Source organism: Filicampus tigris, chromosome 15 (genome assembly GCF_054856515.1).
Source record: "Filicampus tigris isolate MCC_2025a chromosome 15, RoL_Ftig_1.0, whole genome shotgun sequence".
NCBI classification, from domain to species: domain Eukaryota; kingdom Metazoa; phylum Chordata; class Actinopteri; order Syngnathiformes; family Syngnathidae; genus Filicampus; species Filicampus tigris.
In genome coordinates this window covers 15,477,241-15,500,031 of record NC_141231.1, presented here as the reverse complement: position 1 = coordinate 15,500,031, position 22,791 = coordinate 15,477,241, and the positions used below count along the sequence as shown (strand labels likewise).

The following is a 22,791-nucleotide window of genomic DNA, read 5'->3' as shown; positions in this document are numbered from 1 at the left end:
AAAATGAAAGGGATTCTTGTCTTGAAAAGAACATCTTATCCCAACTTGACCCGAGCGCGGCGTCGCGTCCGCGGCGGTTGTCAGTCACGTCATCCTGCTTGGCCTGTGCGCTCGGAGGTCAATAGAATCCTAAGAGCCGCGCCTGTCTTCCGCCTGACTCCGACTGTGTCAACAGGCCGGGCGCGGGGTTTAAGTTTCCCCTCACCTGCGCTTCTGTGAAGCGGCGCCAAAAAAATGATCACGAGCGGCGGCGGTGGCTTGCGCGCGTTCGAAGTGTTTGTGTTGGAGGGAACGCTTTGTGAGATCAAATGTGTGAGTACGTGTCAGATGCGAAGTGCTGAAACATTATTTCTGGGAGTGTCTTGATTGCGTGTGTCAATGAGAGCATTGTGTTTTCGCGCCGCGAAGGCCACATTGTCGGCCAATGTTGCGTGGAAATAATAGAAGGCTCTCGTTCGCTCTGATTTTCTTCCCGGCGGAATGTCTCAGTAATTACTTTGATATTTGGAAAGAGGCGTGCTGTAAAAACAAGAACATCTGGCATCCATGGTAAGTTTGCTTGAAATATCAAAGACAAGATTGTGAGCGTGACTGTTTTCTGGGTATTTATGTTGAAGTCGGTCAAAAGTGTCAAAGCTTTTTTTTTTTTTTTTTTCCTCAAGATGAATTTTGCGGCGTTTGCGATTGTGATTAGTTTTCTTCACATTTGTTCGTCATTGTTAATTAATCAAGTGACAGCAGCTTTTCACCTCTTAATTATATCTGAATATTAATTCTTCATCTTGTGAGGATATTTTGGACAATTTTACGTCTTTAACTTGGGTTTGTAAATAGATGACATGTTTACATGGGAGATACTTGGGAATTTTGGAACTACTGTATTCAAAGTTGGGCACTTTCCATGGGAAAGAAAAAGGATTCGGTTTGCAATACTATATTCAGTGAACCCTCTGCATTCGCAAATGTTGGGGTTTTTTTGGGGGGGGGGCTATCTGCCATTAATCATTTTAACCCTTGTATAGTGTTCATATTTTTGTTACTCAGCCAGTGTTGATGGGCCGAGTGGACCCGCTTGAGTTTTGGGTTTTCAAAACAACCTGTCTCAAACAATTGAAAGCAGAACATTAAGTTTGAGTTTGATGTGGTTTATTTCGCAAGACAAATACTTGTCTCTCCCTCTATCTCTCATGAGATGTTATCAATCGCGAACCCTTATTTGTGTAAACAGCAAGCACGACCAAGCCACAGACTCCACAAGTGTGATGTGAAAAAGAATGACAGCCATTTAGCAAACAAAGCAAAGCTTGTCCTGTTACTGGACACATTTAAAACAGCTAATGGTTTTGTTGAGTGTTTGTATCACGAGTCTAACGTGCATTCGGAATATTCGGATTGCGTATACATGCGCGCATAATTGGGTTGGAAAGGGAGTAACCCGGGCACGATATTCGGAATTTTTAAAACCTGAATAAGGGCATATTTGGGTCATTGCGCCCGTTTACATGGTTTTTAAAAACAGAATGCTGCCAATATTCGGGTTTTAAAAGTTCTATTGGCTGCATGTAAACGCAGTCAATGTGTGGGGTGTGTTTCACATTTTAAGTAAGCCAATTCAAGTTTATGTATATAGCCCTTAAATCATAAAAGAGTTTCAAAGGGTTTGACAGGCCGACAAAAATCAACGACATACCCTTGTCGTTAGTCACCTCCGGGTAGGTGGATTGTCCTCAGGACCCATCCCGGACCAGTCAGTCGATCCAGAATCTTCCACAGCAACATCCTCACTTTACTCTTCACCACTTAGCCTTCCTTTTGAGCAGTGGAGGAAGGCGGGGGGAGGAGAGATGAAGCGGCAGTAAAACAGGCCAAAATCTAGACGTAATTGGGTGAGGCAGGCCATGAGACAAGTTGCATACTAGGTGTGGTTTAACCAAATGCGAGAGTCTAAACAGGTCTTAAATTGAGATTTAAACATTTTGACAGAGGTAGCTGCTCAAATTTCTGCAGGTGGGGCATTCCAGGGCATTGAATTTGCAGAAAAGGTGCTTGTTTTCAATAAGGTTGTACAAAAGATGTTTTTCAGATGACGAAGATATTTACCCCTCCAAAAACTTGCTTATACGTGTTCATTACTGTAAAAGTAATTGCCATGGAAGGTTTCCACTTCGAAAATTCCCGGAAATTTTGCAACCCCATTTCCAACTTTGCGGGAACAGTTTAGGGAAGGACCTTTTCTCTCCCTGCAAGACTGGAGTCCAATGCACAAAGCAAGACCCATGGAAGCCTCATAAATGTTCTTCTCGATGATATGGTATCTCGATGATACGACAGAAATTCCCACAGACACTCTTAGATCACACATTTGATGAATATAGAATAATGATGAGGTGTCCTAATACTTTTGCCAATTATCTGAGCATGTCTGGCTTTAGTGAAGTGATAATGGAACACACAGACGTTTGTGGTACTTCCAGTAGCCACTAAAAAAAATGAGAGGCTTTTAAGGAAACGCAGCAGTGGTTCTAGTTACTATATTTATATTTGTCCCTGTCTGCCTGTGGTGTCTTCACGCGCTCAATAAATGTCTCTCACTGTCATTTTTTTCTCTTCTGATGAATATGATGATTCTCTGTGGCCTAAACGCATTTGGAATCGAGACGAACTGTAAAAAGATGAGGGGTTTGTCTACCGCAGCGTTTAAGGTTTCCTTTTTTTGTATGGAGTCAGGCATCAGTTGATGGATCACTTGATATTATATTGGGGGGGAATAAATTACATTGCCCGAATTATGCCAATCTCCCTCCCTATTGTTTGTCATAAAACAATGGATACAATGGAATAATGTAAACTGTAAAATATCTCATTCTTTAACGTTGCTAACAAATGTATTCACATAGATTGACATATATATCACAATACTGTTCAAAAATGTTGAACCTCACCACAGTAGACCACGTGACAGGATTTATTTATATATTGTATAAATAATTTATATATTATATTCATACATTCATCTGCACGATTAAGTATTTTCTAAAGTGTCACGGTAATACAGTAACTGTATTTCAAATTAGCCGGGGCTGCATTAAGTCCAATTTAGTTGACGGATTGCAATTTCCTTATATCACAAAATAAACACTTGGAAATTTCCAAAATCCTACCAATAAGCCTCGTACATGCGTACCAATTTTTGAACATCCAGAGAAACCACACACGACTATGGAAAATAGGAGGAATGGAAAAAGCTAAGCTAACTGTTAGCTTACCTTGTAACTATGCATCCTCTTTTATTGTACATCGCAAACTGTCTGCCTTTAGCTGGTTAGCTAAAGGTAGAGAGTTTGTGAATGAACTCCGTTTAGGCATGGTTCACTGAAGTAGCCGCGAAGCGTTACTGTGCTAATTTCGACGCACGCATATAAAAGAAAACGTCTTCTGAATCACCGCCAATTATAGTTACCATTGTGAAAGGGTTAAAAGCGCTCTTGGTTGAAACTCCTTTCAAACGCCCGCCCGCACTTTTTTTGTGTAAACGCTCATATTTCATCTTGGCTTTGTAATTGCTGTAATTGAGGTGTACTGAACAATAAGCATTCACAAAACTAAAGTACATAGTTTGGCCCTTTGATACAATGGTCATGCGGTTGTAGGTTACCGGACAACTTTCGGACCCTTTACAGCTTGAGGACATCCGTGTTAATTCTTTGGCCACGGAAAATAATAGATTTTGGAAAATTAAATCTATAAATGAATGTACTCATTTGTTTTGCTGAATTTGTATGTAGAAAGATGTGAAATGCTGCAAGCTGTATGACTCAGGTAAACACAAAAAACACACAAAAGCCTGGTTGGAAAAAAAAAAAAAGAAGACTTTCAGTTGTGATGGACGTGTGAAAAACCAGAAGAGTGTCTTTTATTGACTTTGGACCACTGCTTCGACATGCCAAGAGGACACACCCAGAGGCAAAAGACAGAGAAAGAAGCTCTTCAGAATGAAGAATACATGAATGGTGGCAAGTTTCCATTTTCCATGTCTGAGCCTTTCAGGGAATCCAGGATTCATTCTCAAGGATGGACAGGATACGCTCCACGTAATCAGGGAATAAAATCAGGAAAACTGGCATTTGTCTTTTGTTTATTGCTATTACTGACATGTGAAAGGCTGGCTTGTTGGGAGGAAAAGATTTACTTACGATACCATTTATTGTTGACTATTACAAACACTTTGACTAAATATCCAGTAGGTATAAATTGTATAAATTGCCACAAGGTGCATACATAATTATGATTGTATCAAAGTAGGAAATATCAATTTGTACGGTTTTTAATAAATGAAATCATATCACAGCAAAAACCTATCCAAGTCATGACATGTTTAAAATGCTCCATTGAAGGCATGTACTCATTTAGTTACAGCCAATGTAACACATTTGTTGTTGTTGTTGACTTTTTCTTTGCCCTCATGGGGGTCAATATCTGGGGATGTTAATATTTGTCAAATGTAGGCATGTGAAGCCTTTTGAGATTTTTCTGTGATTAAGGGCTACATAAAAAAGTCGTGTTGTGGATTTAGACCCATAATAGACAAGCACATTATATTTGAATATAAGCTTTATTTACAGTGCCGTCTTCAAAGTTTACATTGTTGGAAGCACATTATCAGATAGATGCTATCCATCCAACCACTTTTATCACCATCCCTAAAAGCGTTCAAGGCCTCCTCTTACTGCAGTTGCAAGACGTTGACTATGTACATAGTGGGTTTGTATACAAGCAATAGAAAACTTGGCAAATGGAAAGTTAGTTTCAACTTCATTGTCCAAATGAGTAACCCCAAAAAATTAAAACACTGCATAATGTTATACAGTCTGACGGTGTACGTGTGCATTTCACGTGTTCAGTCAGCAGTCCAGTAACATGAAAAGGGACACAGGGTGCTTATCTAACTTGGCATGTATGCAATGCACCAAATTCTTAAGTAGCTGAACCCCTAAATTGAGATGAACAATTGGCTCAAGCATCAAAAGTTGCCTCAATTAGAGCTCGGTCTGCCAAATAAATTGATCAGATCAAGTTGCATCATGTAACTTCCTCCCTTGGTATCATTATAAATAATAAAAGGTGCTTACAAACAAGAGACTAAACAGATGAATTAAAAAAAAAAAAAAACAACAACGACAATCTGCATTATCTTCTTTAGCTCGGCTAAATCAACACTGATCTCTGCGGATGTGCCTAATTGCATAGTGTCCTGACTGCCGAGTAATTGGCGACATTTAAATATTGTGGAACCTGCAAAGTCAAACACACCCAAAGTGGCACAATGTGGGGTTCAAACAAACTATTCTGTGCCAACACATAAGTCTACCAATCATGGCAAAAGGGTGGCGATAACCAAGGACTTTACAGTGACATAAAAAATGTTTGGCTCTCAATTATTAAAATCTAATTTAAATACCACTAGCAGAAATACTACACGACACAAACTAAAAATAAAACACCACCAGGTAGTATAACGAATAGGAAGGCACTGTTCATCCTGTCCATCAAAAGGTTTTATTTTTTCAGAGTTGAAATGTTCTTTATGTTTGAACATTATCAAAAAAAAAACATATGCAACTGGCTAATGTTTGAGAAATTAACCAAATCAAGGAAGAGAGTGTGTTTCACCTTTGGAGGTTCCACTCCATTTTTTAAAATCCATTTACAATGGACTGCAAATGACTGTTAACACCTTGAAAGAGCGTTTTCTTAAATTCCCGAGTGAGAAAACAGCCACACAAGTATGACATATTCTCATTTGGAGAATTAGAGTAAATCCAAAACAAGGTAATTGGAGGTTTAAAATGTGCTCTTCTTGTTACGAGACTGAACAATCCTTTTAAGACCTGAAAACGTTGTCATCCCTGTAAAGAAATAAAAGCAACAAACATGTTGACCGTTCTATGTTTAGCTTTGTGACACCCCCTTCAACAAAGACCAGCACGGCAGGACACCACCTCCTCGTTGCGTAGGACAATTGTTTAACAGTAATTTAATGTCATATGAATCGTTAACTAAAACGTCTGCACAAGAATAAATAACCTGGTAAGATTAAAAAAAAAAAAAATGCACTGCATAATATAAACCGTTACACATGATTGAGTAAAATAAGAAAAAGACAAGTCCTCATCAACTCTCGCTTATAATCAACTATGAATATGTGGAGGCGATCATTTCCTATGATTTTCTTTTTAAAATGACACAAAAAGAACAGATTTTTAAGGTCAGCTTGCACACACTGCCTTCAAAATCAGCGCACCAGTAAGAAAGGCACTAAACTGGAGGATTCAACCATCACAAAGTATGCATTTATGCCTGTAACATGCATATGTCACCACCCCTTGAACATTTGTTGACATATTAAGCCCTGCAAATAAAATATAAATACGCATTAAAAAGTGACGCAAAATGTACAATGTGATGCTGCAGGATAGTTGACCTATGATCATTTTGTCATGATTATTGTAATAAGTTGCACCTAATGGGGAAAAAAAAGTTTTTGTTTTTTTTTTTTAAGAGGGATTTCCATCTGCTTAGATTTTCTTGGTAAAAAAAAAAAAAAAAAGTACTATACATTAGCCTACATAAGCTAATGTAGTTTTCTCCATTTTTCACAGATGACTGACGTGTGAATACTTACTTCTGGTAACACGCAAAGGATGCCTGCTTTATGTTCAAGTACACTATATACATGTATCAAATCAACAGTACATCACAAAATACATACTAATCAGACATGTTCTATCTTAGAAAAATACTTAAAAGTGGACTTGTGTGTCGAATACGAACATTTCCCCATCCTATGCCTAAGCCAAGTTAGCATGCCCTCGGTCACATGTTAGGGAGAGGTTATGCCTTTCATACGTTTTTTTTTTGTTTTTTGTTTTTTTTTTACATGATGACAAAGTGTTCAAACTGGGGGAGGGGCAATCTCGATATAAAGGATATTTTTTTTCTTCTCAAATACTGACATCAATTCACGACTGAACATGTGGAAAAAAACGCTGTTGAGGTATTCAGGACAGATGTCACTGTGCTGTTCTGGCCCTGTCTCAGGCCTTCGTAACAGATGGAGTTGTAACAGACCTGATGCAGTTTGGAAACACGAGCAGGCATGTCCGTGAGGAGCAAGAAAGGTACAGTGATGGGAGTTAGGGAAGCGGAAAACAAGAGATGAATGAATGAAGTAATATGGAGGAGAGGAGCGAAGTCTTTTCTTTTCCCGCGGCTCCCCCTAGTGGCGCGCCTGAGGATTGAGATGCTGCAGAGGGCTGTTAGTGCTCATGCTGTGCTGTTGCTGTATGCCGGGTTAACTCACAGTCAATGCAAAGTCATGCAAAGGGTCGGCAGGCAGGCATTTCATGCATCGTGCGCCTCGGGTATCGCCAGCACAGACCACAGACGGGCCAGGCCGTATCGGGCCGGGTCACTGGTGTGCCGATCATGCCGGGATATTGCTGTTAAGGGGATGGAGGAGAAGAGTAGATAACGGTCAGATAGCAGGGATGTTAGCAGCAAATTTGGGATCTGATTTAAGCGGATAACTACTGTGTCCCAGATGTGATGTGGGAAAAACAATTTAAATTGTGGCCACGGTTTAGATATATATCATGCGCACAAAATGATCATTTGTGGCCACGAAACGGGTATAACGTGCATAAAATATAGCAATTACTCATTTGTGCGCTGGAGCACACCAGACTTTAGAAACAACAACACAAAAAGTACACAGTTTCTAGAGAAGGTCTGAACTGCATTATACCTCATTTTTTGGGCACAAATGAGTACTTCTTGGCCACAAAAGAAATAAAATAAAAATCTCCCCATGTCACATTTGGGTTTCCAAAGATGACAAATTAACAGCGTCAGTTTTTCAAAATGAAGATTGTGAGCCATGGATGTTGTTCTGCATGAAAGCCTTGACTTAAAAAAAATAATAAAAGAAATAAAAGAAAAATGTGTGTGCTCCGCTCCGTCCTTTCTTCAATTTCCACTTCCAGGAGATGCAGATGTTCCGACACTTTGTCTTTATCGTATTTAGTATTCTATATTTATTTTCCATTTTGGCACTAAATGTTTAATGAGAGAACCGAGTATACGCTGGTGAAACCTTTGACCGTTCTAAAGTTGCACCTTCCAAAATCATTCCAACACTTCCGAGGTGACATTTTACTCGTTTAGTGTTAAAAAAAGATGTCTGACTGGTTCCTTTCTGAGGATGGTCGTAATAAATTGATACAAGTCGTAGGAGGTTTCAAAAACCGACGGAAACTTTTAAGACTGATATAGGTAGAATTGTGCACGAGTACTGCATTAATAATGCCTGCTGATAGAATAATGCTGGCCTGCGTGTGGTATGCCATCACTTGAGTCAGGGAAAAGTTTAGACGGGGAATAAAAGTGGTGAAACGTTTTTGGCAGTCTTGCCTGGCATCTCTACCTCACGGATCTGATCAGGAAGGGTGGAAAAACAAAAAAAACAAAATCAATAGGGAGAAGATGAAATGAACAGTTCAGGGCTTTGTAAGGTGTTTTTTCTGTCGCGTTGTTCTGCCTTTCTACCTTGTGGTAGCAGGCTGGACGTGGCCTGGGTAGGCGCGACGGGAACTGGTGGCTTGCCTCTGGCGGGCCAGGAAAGACTGACTAGAGCCCGCGTTGGCCAGTCTGTCTCCAGCCGCCTTCTTCTGGAAAGTCATTCCCTGGGGAAAAAAAATGGGAAGACGAGTATTAAACAAAATATATAATCCACGGGTAATTTATCCTTTTTATAATAGACGCCACAGCAGGAATCTCTGATCACCAGCCTGTTGATGAATTGGGGGAGGGGGAAATACTGTGCATGTGTTGATTTTAAGAAGTTAAGATCTTTTCCACTAGATCAGCTGTTAGCAAACATCTGCTCGCTTAGCCTTATACTGCCATCTAGTGGTAAACCATATGTACATATGTTACAATTGAAAACAGTGCTTATGAAGGAATGAGTCACTGAAATAAATTCTCCATCCATTCAATTCCCTGGACCGCTGCTTTTTCCAACCTGTTGACGTCAGTCTTACCATATTGTACCAGGCCGACACGATCAGTTTCTCCTCGTAATCCCTCTGGCTCTTCGTCTTATCCATCTCTTTCTGCAAAAAAAAGACAAACGAACCCATTGACACATGAACAAATGTTCCAAATTAAACTGTAGCACAGAATCACACAGTCCTATCTTGAGTCATTCTACAAAATGGCTACTCTATTTCTGTCGGAAATCCTAAGCGATTACCTCCAACGAGTGCAACATCCGCTCTTTCTCCTGCAGCTGGTTCTTCAAGGCCTGAACCTCTGGACCCGAGTCCTGGTTCTGCTTCGGATCCAGGGCACGAATCACCTGAGTACCCAATGTAATGAGTTAGACATGTTCTGTTATTATCTTTTAATTGATACTAATGTTTTTTTTTTGTTTGTGTTTTTTTTTAAATACTCACGCTCTTGGCTTTCTCCAGGTATTTCTTATATCGCTCCTCCATTTCTTTCATCCCGTCATCTTTCTTTTTCAAGGCCTCCTCCAGTTCATCCACTCGTTGAGCTAACGACACATTTAACCAGATGTCGCCACATTTTCTTAAATGACGTCCAAAGACGACAGCAGCCACAAGTTCGGGTGCACAAGGCGGCAAACTCACAGCTGGCCGCGTATTTGGGCTCCATCTCATCAATGAAGGCATTCTTCTTCAGTAACTCATTGTTCACCTCTTGTAGCTTCTCCCTGGTGAGGAGAACAAAGAAAGGAATATAGCCTATACTGTACTCATGGCCCAGTTTAAATAACAATTACATTTTGGAATGACCAGTGCCGAGTGGTGAGTCTATAAAACAATTACTTACATGTGCTCGGCGTAGTTCTTCTTCAAAATGGAGGACTGAAATGTGAACGAGACGTACTGTTGCGCAACTTAATTCCAGTGGCACACATACGGCTATTAAACACAACATTTCATTACGTACATCAGCCGCTTTGGAGCCTTGTTCCTGAAGATTCTTCTGCAGCTCTTCTATCTGACTCTGTTCCTCCATCAAGCGCTGATTGGTTAACCTGCAAACATGTAAAGCACGGAGACCAGTTGGACAACATAGCTTTGAACACCGCACGGAGATTATCGCCTCGTATTTGATTAAATATCACAGCGATATCACAGAGGTGAACAGGTTACCGTGAGTGTATGGAGGTAATATCTGACTTTTCTCTGAAAACTACTTTGTGAGTAATCTGCTCTAAATAGTTGTCAGAGTAAGCTTGTTTCCATGTCCTTTGCTGACCTGTTTTCAGTCTCCAGTTCGCTTTTCCTTCTATTCGCGTCTTCCAGCAGACTCTGCAGAAGTGCAATCTTCTCGTTATCCGAGCCCTCTTGAGCCAGCTTCAGCATTTTGTTCTCATGCTGTAGGCGAATTAAATGCTCCCTGTGTGAAAATGCATCGAAGAAAGGTAATTAAGTTGAGAACTCAATGAGAAGTGCTAATCCCATTTTTAACCACTTCATTCGCCGGTACCCGAGCCACTAGGCTTGATGGGATTAAAAATGAAAGCAACCATCGGTATTAGGTTCTGTTCGGGGGCGGGGGGGGGGTTCGTTAGTTCGAGCAACATACTTTAGAGTTCACATGTGTAGCGAGAGCAATAAAAAATGTAATGAAAAAAAAAAAAAAAAAAAAGCGGCCAGCCAGCACAAAATATCCCTCTTGGAAAGCAGTAGTCAGGCTGATGTAACGCGTATGTTGCTGTTACATAACTCAGTTAAGGAGGAGCGCTTTTTTCGGCCAAACTCATAAAACGCACAACGGCAGGGGCGGAAAGCAGAATGGGCTACAAAGCATGTGGCTACAAAACGAACAGCGGCTCAGACCTTATGTCCCCCCAGAAGATCTTTTGAGTTATATCTTTGATCGTCACTCAGGTACACAAGGCGTGAGGTGCAGAGAACATACCGAATCTCTGGCGTTGTGATCTCAGCCGCTAACGAATCAGAGCCGTCGGCGCTGCTAAGTGGGAGAAGACCTGGGCAAAAAGTCGGTCTTGTTATTGTTTATTATTGAGGCCATAACGAAGCCTACCTTTTAAAGAGACTCGGCAAATTTGGCCACATTTTTAGCGTTGTACCTGACGTAAGCTGTCCCTCTTGAGCTTGGACACAATGCAGCTCCTCAATGGTCTCCTTCAAAGAGTCTCTCTCCGTTCGCATACGCTACATGAAGTAAAAAAAAAAAAAAACATAAAAAACCATTCTGGATTTTGATCAGCATATCAAACAAGTGTTTAATATTGCACCTACATCTTTTTCTTTCTGTAGGGAGTCAACTTTCTCTTTGACACGTTTGTACTCAAACTCCATCTTGTCGGCCTTTTTCGATTCCTCCGACAGTCTGTTCTGAAGTTCGACCACCTGCACAGAGCGGAAGGGAGACGATCACCGCCGCAGCAAGGTAGCATGAGTCGCATATGTAACGACACGTGTCAGAGGTTTGCCCTTTGGCGTTACCTGTCTCTTGTATGTCTCCAACTGGCCCTTGGTAGCATTAGCCTTTCGAAGCTCTTCTTCTAAACTGATGTTCGTTTCCATTAACACCGTGTTCTTTTCCTCCAAAAGCTTACTCTGAAAAAAATAGAAACTGAAATGTGACTATATTGCCCGCGTGTGTGTGTGTGTGTTTTTTTTTTAATGCACAGAACATTATGCAAAGAAAATTCATAGTCAATCTTAATCATGTCATTGGGATTCACATTTCAAGCAGTTCAGAATAATTATGCTTTTTGGAATGGTAAACCGAGATTTATAATAAACAAGTGAAAAGATGCATGGTACACAAAGACTAACAATGGAGGACAATGTCCTTCCTTCTTTGTACGTGTCTGTTTAGTACAGGAAGACAATTTCTGCATGAGCATTCAACTTTTTGGCACTGGAAACGAAATCAAATGGATATACAAGACAAAACAAACAATAAACTGGTGGGTGGAAAAGGGTTTAAGCGGGTGTTTGTATACGATACCTGTCTCCTGAGAAGTCCCATGTCCTCAAGTTTCTTCTTGTAGTGTTCTACTGTGCCCTCAAGCTTTGACACCTTGTCTGATGAATGCCTGGTTGAAAAACAATACGTGGTTTATTCTCCGTCAGATACTGGTAGACAGGAGATATAACAAAATCAGACCAAGACAAATCGTTTCAAAACTTTCCCCCCCCCGCCCCACCATTTAAGTGTGCATTTTAATAGCGAGAACTACTCGACACGTCCAACAAGGTTGCATACCTGAGCACATCCATCTCATCCTTCAGTGACTGGGCTTCATCAGCCAGAGATGTGAGCTCTTCATTCTGTGACCTCACCTCCAAGAGTTCTTTTTCAAGCTCCTCACAACGGATCCGGTAGTCGTCTTTCGCCGCTTCCAACCTGGAAAATCGTGAGCCCCCACCCCAGCATTATAATACAATTTCCAACTCTTTTAGAAGACTAATAACGTTTCTCTGTGTTGTAAAGCCACACCTGAATGTTTCTTCCTGTAGCTGCTCCAGTTGTGTCTGGAGCTGGAGGTGTCTGCGGCCAGCCGGGCTGTTTATATCCTCAATGGAGTCCGACTGGTTGAGTCTCTCCATTAAAAGCTGGTTTTCCGCTAGCAAGCTACTCTTTTCCTCCTGCAGGGCTGCGACCTGAAGTTCAAAGGTGAAATGAATGCCATTAAAGTAAAAATACATTCAAGATAGATGACATTAGGGCTGGGTGATGAATCAGTTTTATCTATAAATGAACATTTTTATTTCATCAGGGCGCTAGTTATCGATTCTTTTTTTTAGCGGCTTCCGTAGCTTAAAGTGCTTCTCCACTGATGCTACTTACATACTGTTAACAACATGGTTGCAAATACTGACGAGCTAGCTTAGTGACTTTTCCCACCTCTCTAACGACTATTTTTCAGAATACTAACTAGCGACTAAAATCCTGATAAGAAACCCACAAAATCAGTGCAATCATTTTCACACTGTTTTCCGAATGACACGAAAGCAGCCCAGTGGAAGACATTGGGAAAATGATGCTGCTGAGAAAAATTGGTTTAACGCTTGTTTGGCACAAGGAGAAATCAGTTTATTCGAAAAAAAAAGCAAAACTCGTTTTGAATAACTATCATATACTTTTGCTGTAAGGTGATAAAAAAAAAAAAAAGTCAAATCGAAATGAAATTTTTGTGAAAACAAAAGAGATTTTATTTTAAGGCCATATCACCCAGCCCTAGATGACATCTAAAAGAGTCGCTGCACTGCAATATCCTTTCTGGTAACAAGGCAAACACACGGCAAATCCTCAACAGGGCAAATCAACAAAGAGGGCTACATATGGTTTGATGTTGTCTTCTCTGCGTGATAGACAAGGTATCAAACTCCACACCAAGCAAAGTGCAAGCCTCATCCTAATTTTAGTCCATGACTACTATGCTACGTGTCTCTAAATATAGATTTATCTTCAAATTTACGGCTATGTCCACACAAACACAGGTATTATTAGCGAAAGAAAGACATTTTGTGACGTGAGAGGAGGACGTGCATCAAAGTAGGGGGGAAAAAAAAAAGGAAACTGATTTTGGAGTGACTCCTGATGTCATCTGATGTGATCATAATGTCAACACAGAAAAAAAAATACAAAGGAGTTGTACAAGTTTACTCAACCAAAATTCTGCTTGGTTAGGTCAAATAGTAACAATTAATTTAGAACACCAACATTTATTCATTTTCAAATATGCTATATAGCACAGGTGTCAAACGTGAGGCCCGGGGGCCAGATCTGGCCCACCACATCATTTTATGTGGCCCGCGAAAGCAAATCATGATCATCGCTAAAATCTGTACCAAAATTCTAAATTACCATCTGTGATAAATAATAGATTTTGCAATAAATGTTTTGTTACCCTTTTCACAGTAACTTGAACTATTATTGGGCAAATGATTATCCTTGACTTCTAATTTCCAAACGAATAATACGATGCGACGATTAAACATTTATTTGGTTTTACCGTCATAATGGCCCTCTGAGGGAGGCCGTAACTACAAAGTGGCGCATGACGAAAATGATTTTTGCACCCCTTCCATACAGTATAAATACAAATTATAAATACCTGTGTTCATGTGGAGATGCATGTTTGTACGCAATAGAATTTTTTAAAACCTATTCCTGGCCTGCAAAGCCAGCGTTACACTACCGTTGATATGGGAAAGCGTGATACAGGGGAAAAGACAGGAGATTAGTTGTGGAGGGCTGACACATGAGACAAATCTGCAGTTTTGGTCAGTATATTTCAAGTCGTGTGTAGACGTGTGCATAGTTGTACACAAACGTGTACACACACAGATAACACGGAAGGGGTCATTTAATGCAAGCAAACTGAAAAGAAACTGGAAAAAAAAAACCTCCAGGACTCTTATTAGACACACCACACAGAATGAATGGAAGAAAGAGGCAGAAATAAAGTTTGAATTTACCCTCTCTTCTAGCTCATTAAACTCTAACCTCAGTCTATCGCGCTCCTCTTGAACATGGAGGGCCTTTAAAGCAAGGCACAAAGTAATTGAAATAGTCAGGAAATTAGAGCAAACAGACTGAACACAACAGGAGATGAGATAATCCTTTAAACCACAGCTCATTTCTAGGGCTGGCGGGAAATGCATGCATGCAAAAAGTTTGATGTTGATCATCTGCCGTGGCGATACATACTGAAGGCAGGCATAATAGCATTTTTAAGGCTGATAAGTGGTAAGAACCAGCAGGAAAAAGCAAGTGAAGATAACACGTAATTGTGATTACACAAAATAGAGCGGGGAAAATAAATGAATAAATAAAATAAATCAAGGATACATAAGTTTAATGGTAGGTGTGAAAAACTGCTCTCGTCACTGTGACTTACAAACCAAAAAAAGTCTACACAAAAAAAAAAAAAACCTGAATTAGAATTACACAAAACCAACCTGCATATCTAGCTCACGACACCTCTGGGAAATCTCCTCCTTAGTGGCCAAAGCTTCGTTCAGCTCCTCAACAGACTTCTTCAACTAAAAATGCAAAGAAATTGTTAGTTTCATTTGCTCTAGGCTCAACTTGCCTGCAGGGTTTCTTCAAGTCAAATTCAAGCACACAATTGTAAATGTAAATATCCATATATAATGTATATGCATGTTAAAAGTGGTGAAATTGCGCTGAATACAAAAATGATTTAGCAAAAGCAGGGGACTAAAGCCAAACAGAAAATAAATAATTTTAATTCGAGTTAACTATTTTCAACCCAAATATATATTTTTTCAAGAATATGTTCTATGCAGGTCCACTAGTTGACGCAAGGCATTCTGATAAATATTGCGTTTGTGGAATAAGAGTTAAACCAGCCGTTTTTAGCCATCTCTGGGGGCGGCCATTTTGTCACTTCTGTCGACTGAAAATGACATGCAGTTGCTCAGGACTCAGATAACGACCAATCACAGTTCACCAGTTCTCTGTAGCTGATCCGTGATTGGTCGTTACCTGAGCCCTGAGCAACTGCCATGTCATTTTCAGTCGACAGAAGTGACAAAATGGCCGCCCCGTGAGATGGCTAAAAACAGGTGGATTTTGCTGCTTAACTTATTCAACCAAAGGTTGAGGACTTAAAAACTTGTGGGAACCGTGCTGTCCAGACACAATCAAGCACGTAACACATTTACATCCCATTAGTATGCAGGTTTTACTAATATGTGAAGACAATCATTTGACAAAGTGTTTTGCCATTAGGTCATGAGAACTATCAAGTCATCGCAGGCGTGCATACCTGTCTGTCTAGATCCACGTAGGAGTCATTCCCTCCCGTCACTGGAGTCTCTTTACTCATCAGCTGACAGAAGCACAAATACATGACGATTGAAGATATGACTGGTAGAGCAGCACAAGTCAGGAATGTTGACTGATGAAATCCAGCCACACATTTAACAAAATACAGTAGGCGCACTTGAGGGAAAGTCTGAATGTCTAAATTCCACCGAATCTTGACCAACACTTAGCCAAAGCCTGCTTCATAAAGACATCAAAGGCCTGATAATCGAAATCTACCTCTTGGATGGCTGTCATGACGACATGCTGGACTGATTCCTCCATCATCATGATGGTTTGGATATATTCTAGAGGAACAAACAAAATGATGAGGTGAGTTTTGAGCTCTGTCAAAACGTGCAAATATTTAGTGAGCACCTTGCTTCTGTTCACAGTTGACAGCACAGCCTAAAATGAGTTGAAGCATCCTCCCAAGTTCTGCCGGGTCGGAGTGTTCTCCGATGAGACTGACGTCAGGTAGCGTGAAGTCGTTTATGTGTTGGCCGAGAATCTGGAAACGGAGCGCAGGCTATTCATTGCAATGCTTCCTTGTAAGTCAACTCAATGATCAGGGCATTGGACACCAGCAGGAGCAGGATTTTGAACACTTTAAGATCATAAAAACAACACAGACAGTGACCGCGGGCAATTATGTTATTGCACTAAATGTTATCTGGTAAAGTAAATTGATTCTTGAGGCAGCAAGGCTGGAAATTGATTAGGAGGGCAAAAAAAAAAAAAAAAAAAAAAATCTTACCTCCTGGTTATAATCGAGGATACCTTTGAGAATTTTCTTTAGATTGCTGACCTGAAACAAATTTATGCAAACAGATTCACACTTTAATCAAGACATTAAGTGAATAGAAAAGAAAGTGGGCACCAGACAAAAAGACATGATTATTTTAATTAATCATTATTAACTCAAAATGATCCTCACCTTTAACCTCCAGTTGTCACCCACATCTGGCTTGATTCGACTAATCCACGCATCATTGAAATACACTTCGTCGCTACAAAGTGAACAACGAAAATGTGTCATTAAAGTGAATAATAAATGTGCATTCTAGTAAGATCTCAGTTTCCATTGCAAATGTGACAAAGCACCCAAGGACGCCCCCAAATAAGTGACTGTGGTAATAAAACCCATCCAGCGCAACACTTCAAATTCTCAACTTACATTTTCTGTAGAGCCTGCGCCATAACGACGCCACTCGTCATGTCCTCGACCGTCTTGCATTGAGCCTCCACCCCGAACGTTTGAACCTAAACAAACAAATAACGATTGGATCAAGTTAGATTGTGCCTATACTGTAAAAAAATTCAATTGCAAAGTGTATGTAAAAACAAAAACATCGGGTAACCAATAGACAGCATTTAATAAAAGCAGTAGTGATTTCAACATAAAGTACAACAATCATTTAACAACAAAACCTGACAATCTATAAAGATGTAGAGGAATTAAATGGAAGCAAGTTCAAATGCCAAAATATTTCAGTCATTCACCCATTTCTCTACTTAAAGCTGAAATCAATCTGCGGCCCAGAATGACAAGTCCACATGTCAACAATCCGTGTGACAGAGGCGGTGAAATTGAGAGCAGGAATGTTGGAAATTTGACAGGGAGGAAATGAGAAGAATGAACTCCTACTCGTGTGTTATTTTCTCTATTTTATAACAAGACCCAAAAGACCATGAGGTTTTTTTCCTCCAAAAAGTATCATGAAAAAAAATACAGAAAAAAAAAAAGCTGATTAGTTGTAGTTCGAATTAATACAGCCATTTAGTTTCAGTCATTGTTAAAACGTCAAAACATGTCACATTAATGGTGGCAACCAATCAAAAAAAAAAAATCTCACTCAAGTGGCACTGACGACGACCTCATACTATTTCCGACACCAAAAACATACTGTATATGACTGTGCTGCACAGATGTGATTAATTGAACTGAAAAGGGTTCAACTAATCTAAAAAGAACTGCAAGAGCTGGTTTGAGAGGATCTGCGTCTGGGCAGACAAATATCTCAAGACTGCCTGCTGGCCAACAGCCAGCACACAGAACCCAAACAACACCCCTTTATTACGTAACACAGCTTGAGTCGAGGTCATCCGTTTTTTGTGAACCACAAAACTATCCATGACAGGATGTACACGTGTAGTATTCTTTCTATGTAAAGATGCTACATTTGCAAGTTTTCTCAGTGTCAGGGTTATCGAGAGAAAAAAAACTTCCCGTTTTTCTAAATTACTAAAACACCATAACCGGTATGATTTGTCAAAAATGGGCGTGAGAGCATTTTACCAGTTCATGTGTTGCTCAGTTGACTTCTGGAGGAGCTCAAGGATGAAAGTAACGAGCGTAATTTCATGGTGGAAAGGGCTGCAAATCATACTTTTGGTCACTTTACTCACTTCCCTTCCCAGAAAACAAGTGGAAGGAAACAAAACGTACAATGCGACCAACACACACAAAGACCCGCGGCAGCCCTAACAGACAATAATTGAAAAGACGTCCCAGCTGTCGTCTGAATTTTAAGCATTCTTTGCAATTGATGGCCATCACCATAAAATACACATGATGGCAACACTTATTTTTGAGCGGTGTTGATGTAATAGATCGCCCCTTTTTTTTTTTAACCTTCTAAATCCCAGGCAGCAACTGATACAGTACACAAGGCCATGCTGGATGCTGATACTAACAACTAGCTAGCTTGCTAAAAAGAGGTCAGAGTTGGGGGTTATCACCACGGGCAATGAAAAGGGGGTCATGGAACAAAAGTAAGCAAAAGCCACTTAACAAATATTAGGGCTATTCCGTTTTGAAATATAATTTAGCTCCTCTTCTTCTCCAAATTAAGCGGCATCATGGGAAGCAAAGTTTCTAGCCCAACCCATATCAAGAACAGTTACTTTGGTACCATTCCAGAGTTACAGCACAATAAATACCCCCATGCCCACCTATAACAACAACAACAGAAACATAAAAGAAAAACAATGTGTTGAATATTATTTTAAACTGGCTTGTTGGAGGAAATTGTGTAGCACACAATACAAAACACCCTGGCCCGGCTAACCAGAACTGTCGCAGCGTTATGACACCTTAAGAAAGAGATACTCAAACACAAATGAAGGAGCAACAACCAATATGACAATACTCGCAGGCATATATTCTTTATCATCTGTGAAAAACGAATAAATTACTGCAGCTTACTGAGCAGTTGTGACTGTCTCTTTTATGCATATCCAAATGTCTGTATTATTTATTTACTACTTTGTTTTTTTTTAATGAAGTACAATCATAAAGAGTGCTAGTTTTCTGACTACTAAACAACATGACAGTAAAGTCATACCTTCATAAAAACAGAAGCAAGAGATACCATTTTATGTTTGAAATGTGATTAATATACAGCGTGCTTTTTCTATTAAAAAACAAACATTATTGCTGGTTTATGATAATAATTTTGCTGCAATACACCCAGAAAACCCTCAACTGGTTTGGACTTCCGATTCTGCTTTATCCAACAGGAAGAGCAGTTTTTCTCATAGCAGCAAAGTCATTTCATAAGCAGAGGTAAGCAGTCCCTGACATTGACACCACGGCTGTGCTCACTTCACATTAACTACAAATACCGCCCAGCCACAACCCCATGAACATGTGCACAATATACTACCGATAAAAAAAAAAAACTGCATAATGATGAAAGGTGTTCTTAATAATTTACTTGGAACTACTTGAGCTCAGCAAAATATTAAACACAGCTCAAATTAGGATGCAATACAGTTCCACATCACAACAGACTGCGACCACTTAATGAACTTTGTGAAGACATCTCTGAAAACGTAGCAATACTGCAAGTGCCTTTGCAAGAGTAACATTTTAGATACAGCTCTTGTATTGGATATGTTTACATTCTGCAAGTGCTCATACTGTTGTGGTTGGGCGGTGACGTTCGCAGGTATGTGGCAAATGTGTGCCCGGGACTAAAACGAGGAAAGGCTGATTTGTTGAGTTTTGATGTGATGTACAGTAGATTTGCATAATAGTACATGTTATGGTAACAAGACTTCCACATGTCAATAACATAACTTGACCACCACCAAATGACTTATGTGGTACAGTAATAGCTCCTGTTTATTCATAATACATTTGCTTGACGCGCCTCCAAGATTAAAACATTTTAAAGCCAGAGTTGTGCATGTCTGATATTTGTGACACAATTGAGCACTCAAGATTTCCCACAGTGGCACTGAAACAAATATGCGCACCAACCAGTGACTAAAGAATTTCACTGCTCTGGCCCTGACACCAGGTTACCTTTTAGCTTCGGTAGAACTTAGGACACTTTGACACTAGCACCTATTGTTAGTTTGTTTTCCCCTTTACGTGGTTTCTTTGGTCAGGTGGAACACAGTTATCTAACTCAAATTCAATCAAATTTTAAAATTCCACCTCAAGGATATATTTACTGCTGTTTTATGTGCAATTTGGTGCACAAGCAAATTAAGCCACTTTGTTAATAAAAGTTTCAACAGCGCTGTTAAGTGTATGTTAACAAGTAAACAAATTCCTAGACGTGACACACGTGATGAGACAAGTCAGGTGAACAAATGCAAGTTAGTTATGAAAATGACGTACGAACTCTATGCGCACTTTGCCCTGACAAAAATGTACCGGTAATTATTGGTAACATTGAACTGAAGCACATGGTAAGATGGCAACTTGGTTCAGAAGTAGCAAAATGTGCTGGACAAAGCTCCGTTTTAGCACAGTGCATATTTTTACTGTCAACTGCAGACAATGAGGGCTTTGTATTATCGAAAACATGGCATTTCACTACTTTGTTGACATGGCTTAGTAATGTGTTGGTATTTATACAGTGGCATTGCATTCTTGTTGATGGTGCCTACGGTACATACAATTGGGTGTTATAGTGTTATAACTTTTAATGCATTGCACATACAGTGGATATAAAAAGCCTATACATCCTCGTTCAATGCAGATTTTTGTGAGTGAAAAGTCAGGAGTCAGCACAAACGTGCCACAATTTAAAATACCTCTCATTAACCCCAAATCAATTTCAGATGTTCTAGTGGGCTTTTCATAACTTTTTCTGTTTGTTTCCTAGCAGAAGCCTGAAGGTTCTGTGCTCACATTGATTGCTATTTTGAATTGTTCATTTACTGAGGCCCCAGTTCGAGTTAAGAACAGCCCCAAATGATGATACTGCCACTACCCATGCTTCACTGCAGCTATGGTGTTCTTTCCGTGATGATCAGTGGTTGGTTTCATCGGACCAAATTATATTTTCACACGTGCATGGGGGATTTTGCGATAGATTTTTATTCTTACTTGAGGTATTAGTGTCAACAATAAACACTACTTTTGTTCTGTTACATTGAACTACGTTCCGCTCGCTACTTTATCTGAACGTATGATCGCTTGTGCGATTTGTTTTTGGTTTGTCAGAGAGACTTGTGTCAGGTGACTCTGTTCCACCAATCCAAAGGCACTACTAGCAATGTTGACTTCAATCCATCAGTCCAATGGAGCCAGGAAGTCACATGACCTGACACAAGGTCTCCATGGCCCCACACAGAAGCAACATTGCCAAAGTGACCAGTTTAACTGAAGCATGGCAGAAACAACAGAGGAAACAACAGTGTGTGACTTCAAAACACTACAAAAACGAACAGCAACACGTATAACTGTGTCTGCATAAAATGTCCACATTTCAGCCTACAAGAACTCCCTTAACACGAAATTGGGAAAACATGTTGCAGTGTACTACGTAATCCCTGCCCGGTGAGTTTATTGTGCCATTTCACATAACAGAAAGTTAATTTAACACCATTTATTGTGGCTGTTACTTTTTTCCCATTCATTATTGTATTTAAAGTGACAATGTTGCACGTGTTTAATAATTTAATGACACATCTGCAGTTACGCACCCAGTGCTTGAGTAGCACTGTACTACTGTCCCTCTAGTAGTAATTAATAGTAATTATTTTGATTTATTATTCTAAAGAATGGGTACACTTAATTGAGTACAATTTTTCTCTCCCCACCGCTGATAATAAATATAGTCTAATTAAGCTAGAGTGATACGTTTTTTACTGCGAAGTCAGTGGGAAGTATATTGACAATGATACTATAATAATATGTATGAATACATTATGTTACATGTCACTCATGAGCACACGCTGTAGTGCATGCTGCTTTAGAGATGCCTTTTCCTGCTTGGTTCATAAACAAAAGACACCAATTGAAGGACTGCTATCAAGTCAAATTGTGAACGAAAGACAGAGGGTGCAACGTCCTACGATCAATCCCAAGAGAGAAAGACTCCTCGACTGTATTTATTTTCTGAACCTTTTGACCCGCCAGTCACAAAATTGACACCCATTAGGGAATTTGCCAACTATCCGGTTGACCAAAATGCTTAATCTGGCCAGATAAAGACTGCTTGCAAGCGGCTAGCGCACAATACATCAGCAACTCAGGCAGCCAACAGCTGGCCTGCATACGTCAGCGGCGTGAGCTCGTGTCATTTTTCCTCCAGCCGCCTAGCGTTACCACTGTTAGCTCGTTAGCTAACGTTAGCATCGTATGCTAGCTTGCTAGCTAGCCATCATCGCCGGAGGGGGGGGGGGGGAAACAATGCCGGACGTTGTGGTGGATGACCTACCCATGTCAGAAGGCTTTCACACAGTTCCATTCGATCCAAGGACCCCGATGTAGACATTGTAAATAAAAGCAGACGGAATCGATGAATAGAGATAAAGTTATTAGCAACCTCAGACGGTCCCGAGGTCTCTCGCTCTCTGGGTGTATCACAATCTGACACCGGCGTCTGCCAGAGGCGGGCTTGGTGGGCGGAGACAAGAACGAGA

The 22,791-nt window shown here is 40.2% G+C and overlaps 2 protein-coding genes across 4 annotated transcripts in view; both read right to left on the bottom strand.

The window, feature by feature from the left end:
• The window catches only part of trabd2a (TraB domain containing 2A), a 65,721-nt gene extending 62,139 nt beyond the window's left edge, over window positions 1-3,582 (bottom strand). The window contains exons 1-2 of the mRNA XM_086054341.1: window positions 3,267-3,582; window positions 1,691-1,872 (exon numbers count right to left, since the gene is read on the bottom strand). The gene's annotated coding sequence lies outside the window, so the exon portion shown is untranslated. The remainder of the gene's footprint in view (window positions 1-1,690; window positions 1,873-3,266) is intronic.
• Window positions 3,583-4,593: 1,011 nt separating this feature from the next.
• hook3 (hook microtubule-tethering protein 3) lies at window positions 4,594-22,766 on the bottom strand. 3 transcript variants are annotated; one of them, XM_086054105.1, is made up of 24 exons: window positions 22,587-22,766; window positions 17,081-17,166; window positions 16,841-16,913; window positions 16,661-16,711; window positions 16,282-16,414; window positions 16,144-16,211; window positions 15,866-15,928; window positions 15,033-15,116; window positions 12,565-12,728; window positions 12,331-12,471; window positions 12,073-12,160; window positions 11,562-11,675; window positions 11,355-11,465; window positions 11,183-11,267; window positions 11,011-11,080; window positions 10,345-10,485; window positions 10,033-10,120; window positions 9,913-9,947; window positions 9,711-9,793; window positions 9,513-9,613; window positions 9,311-9,415; window positions 9,099-9,170; window positions 8,605-8,741; window positions 4,594-8,491 (listed from the first exon to the last, which is right to left on the bottom strand). In XM_086054105.1, the coding sequence occupies exons 1-24, from the start codon at window positions 22,641-22,643 to the stop codon at window positions 8,479-8,481; spliced, it is 2,163 nt and encodes a 720-aa protein (XP_085910231.1). In that variant the 5' UTR covers window positions 22,644-22,766; the 3' UTR covers window positions 4,594-8,478. The 3 variants fall into 3 exon arrangements, with proteins under 3 accessions (XP_085910231.1, XP_085910230.1, XP_085910234.1); XM_086054104.1 differs by having other exon boundaries at window positions 4,594-7,499; XM_086054108.1 differs by having other exon boundaries at window positions 4,594-8,741.
• Between the last annotated feature and the right edge of the window lie 25 nt (window positions 22,767-22,791).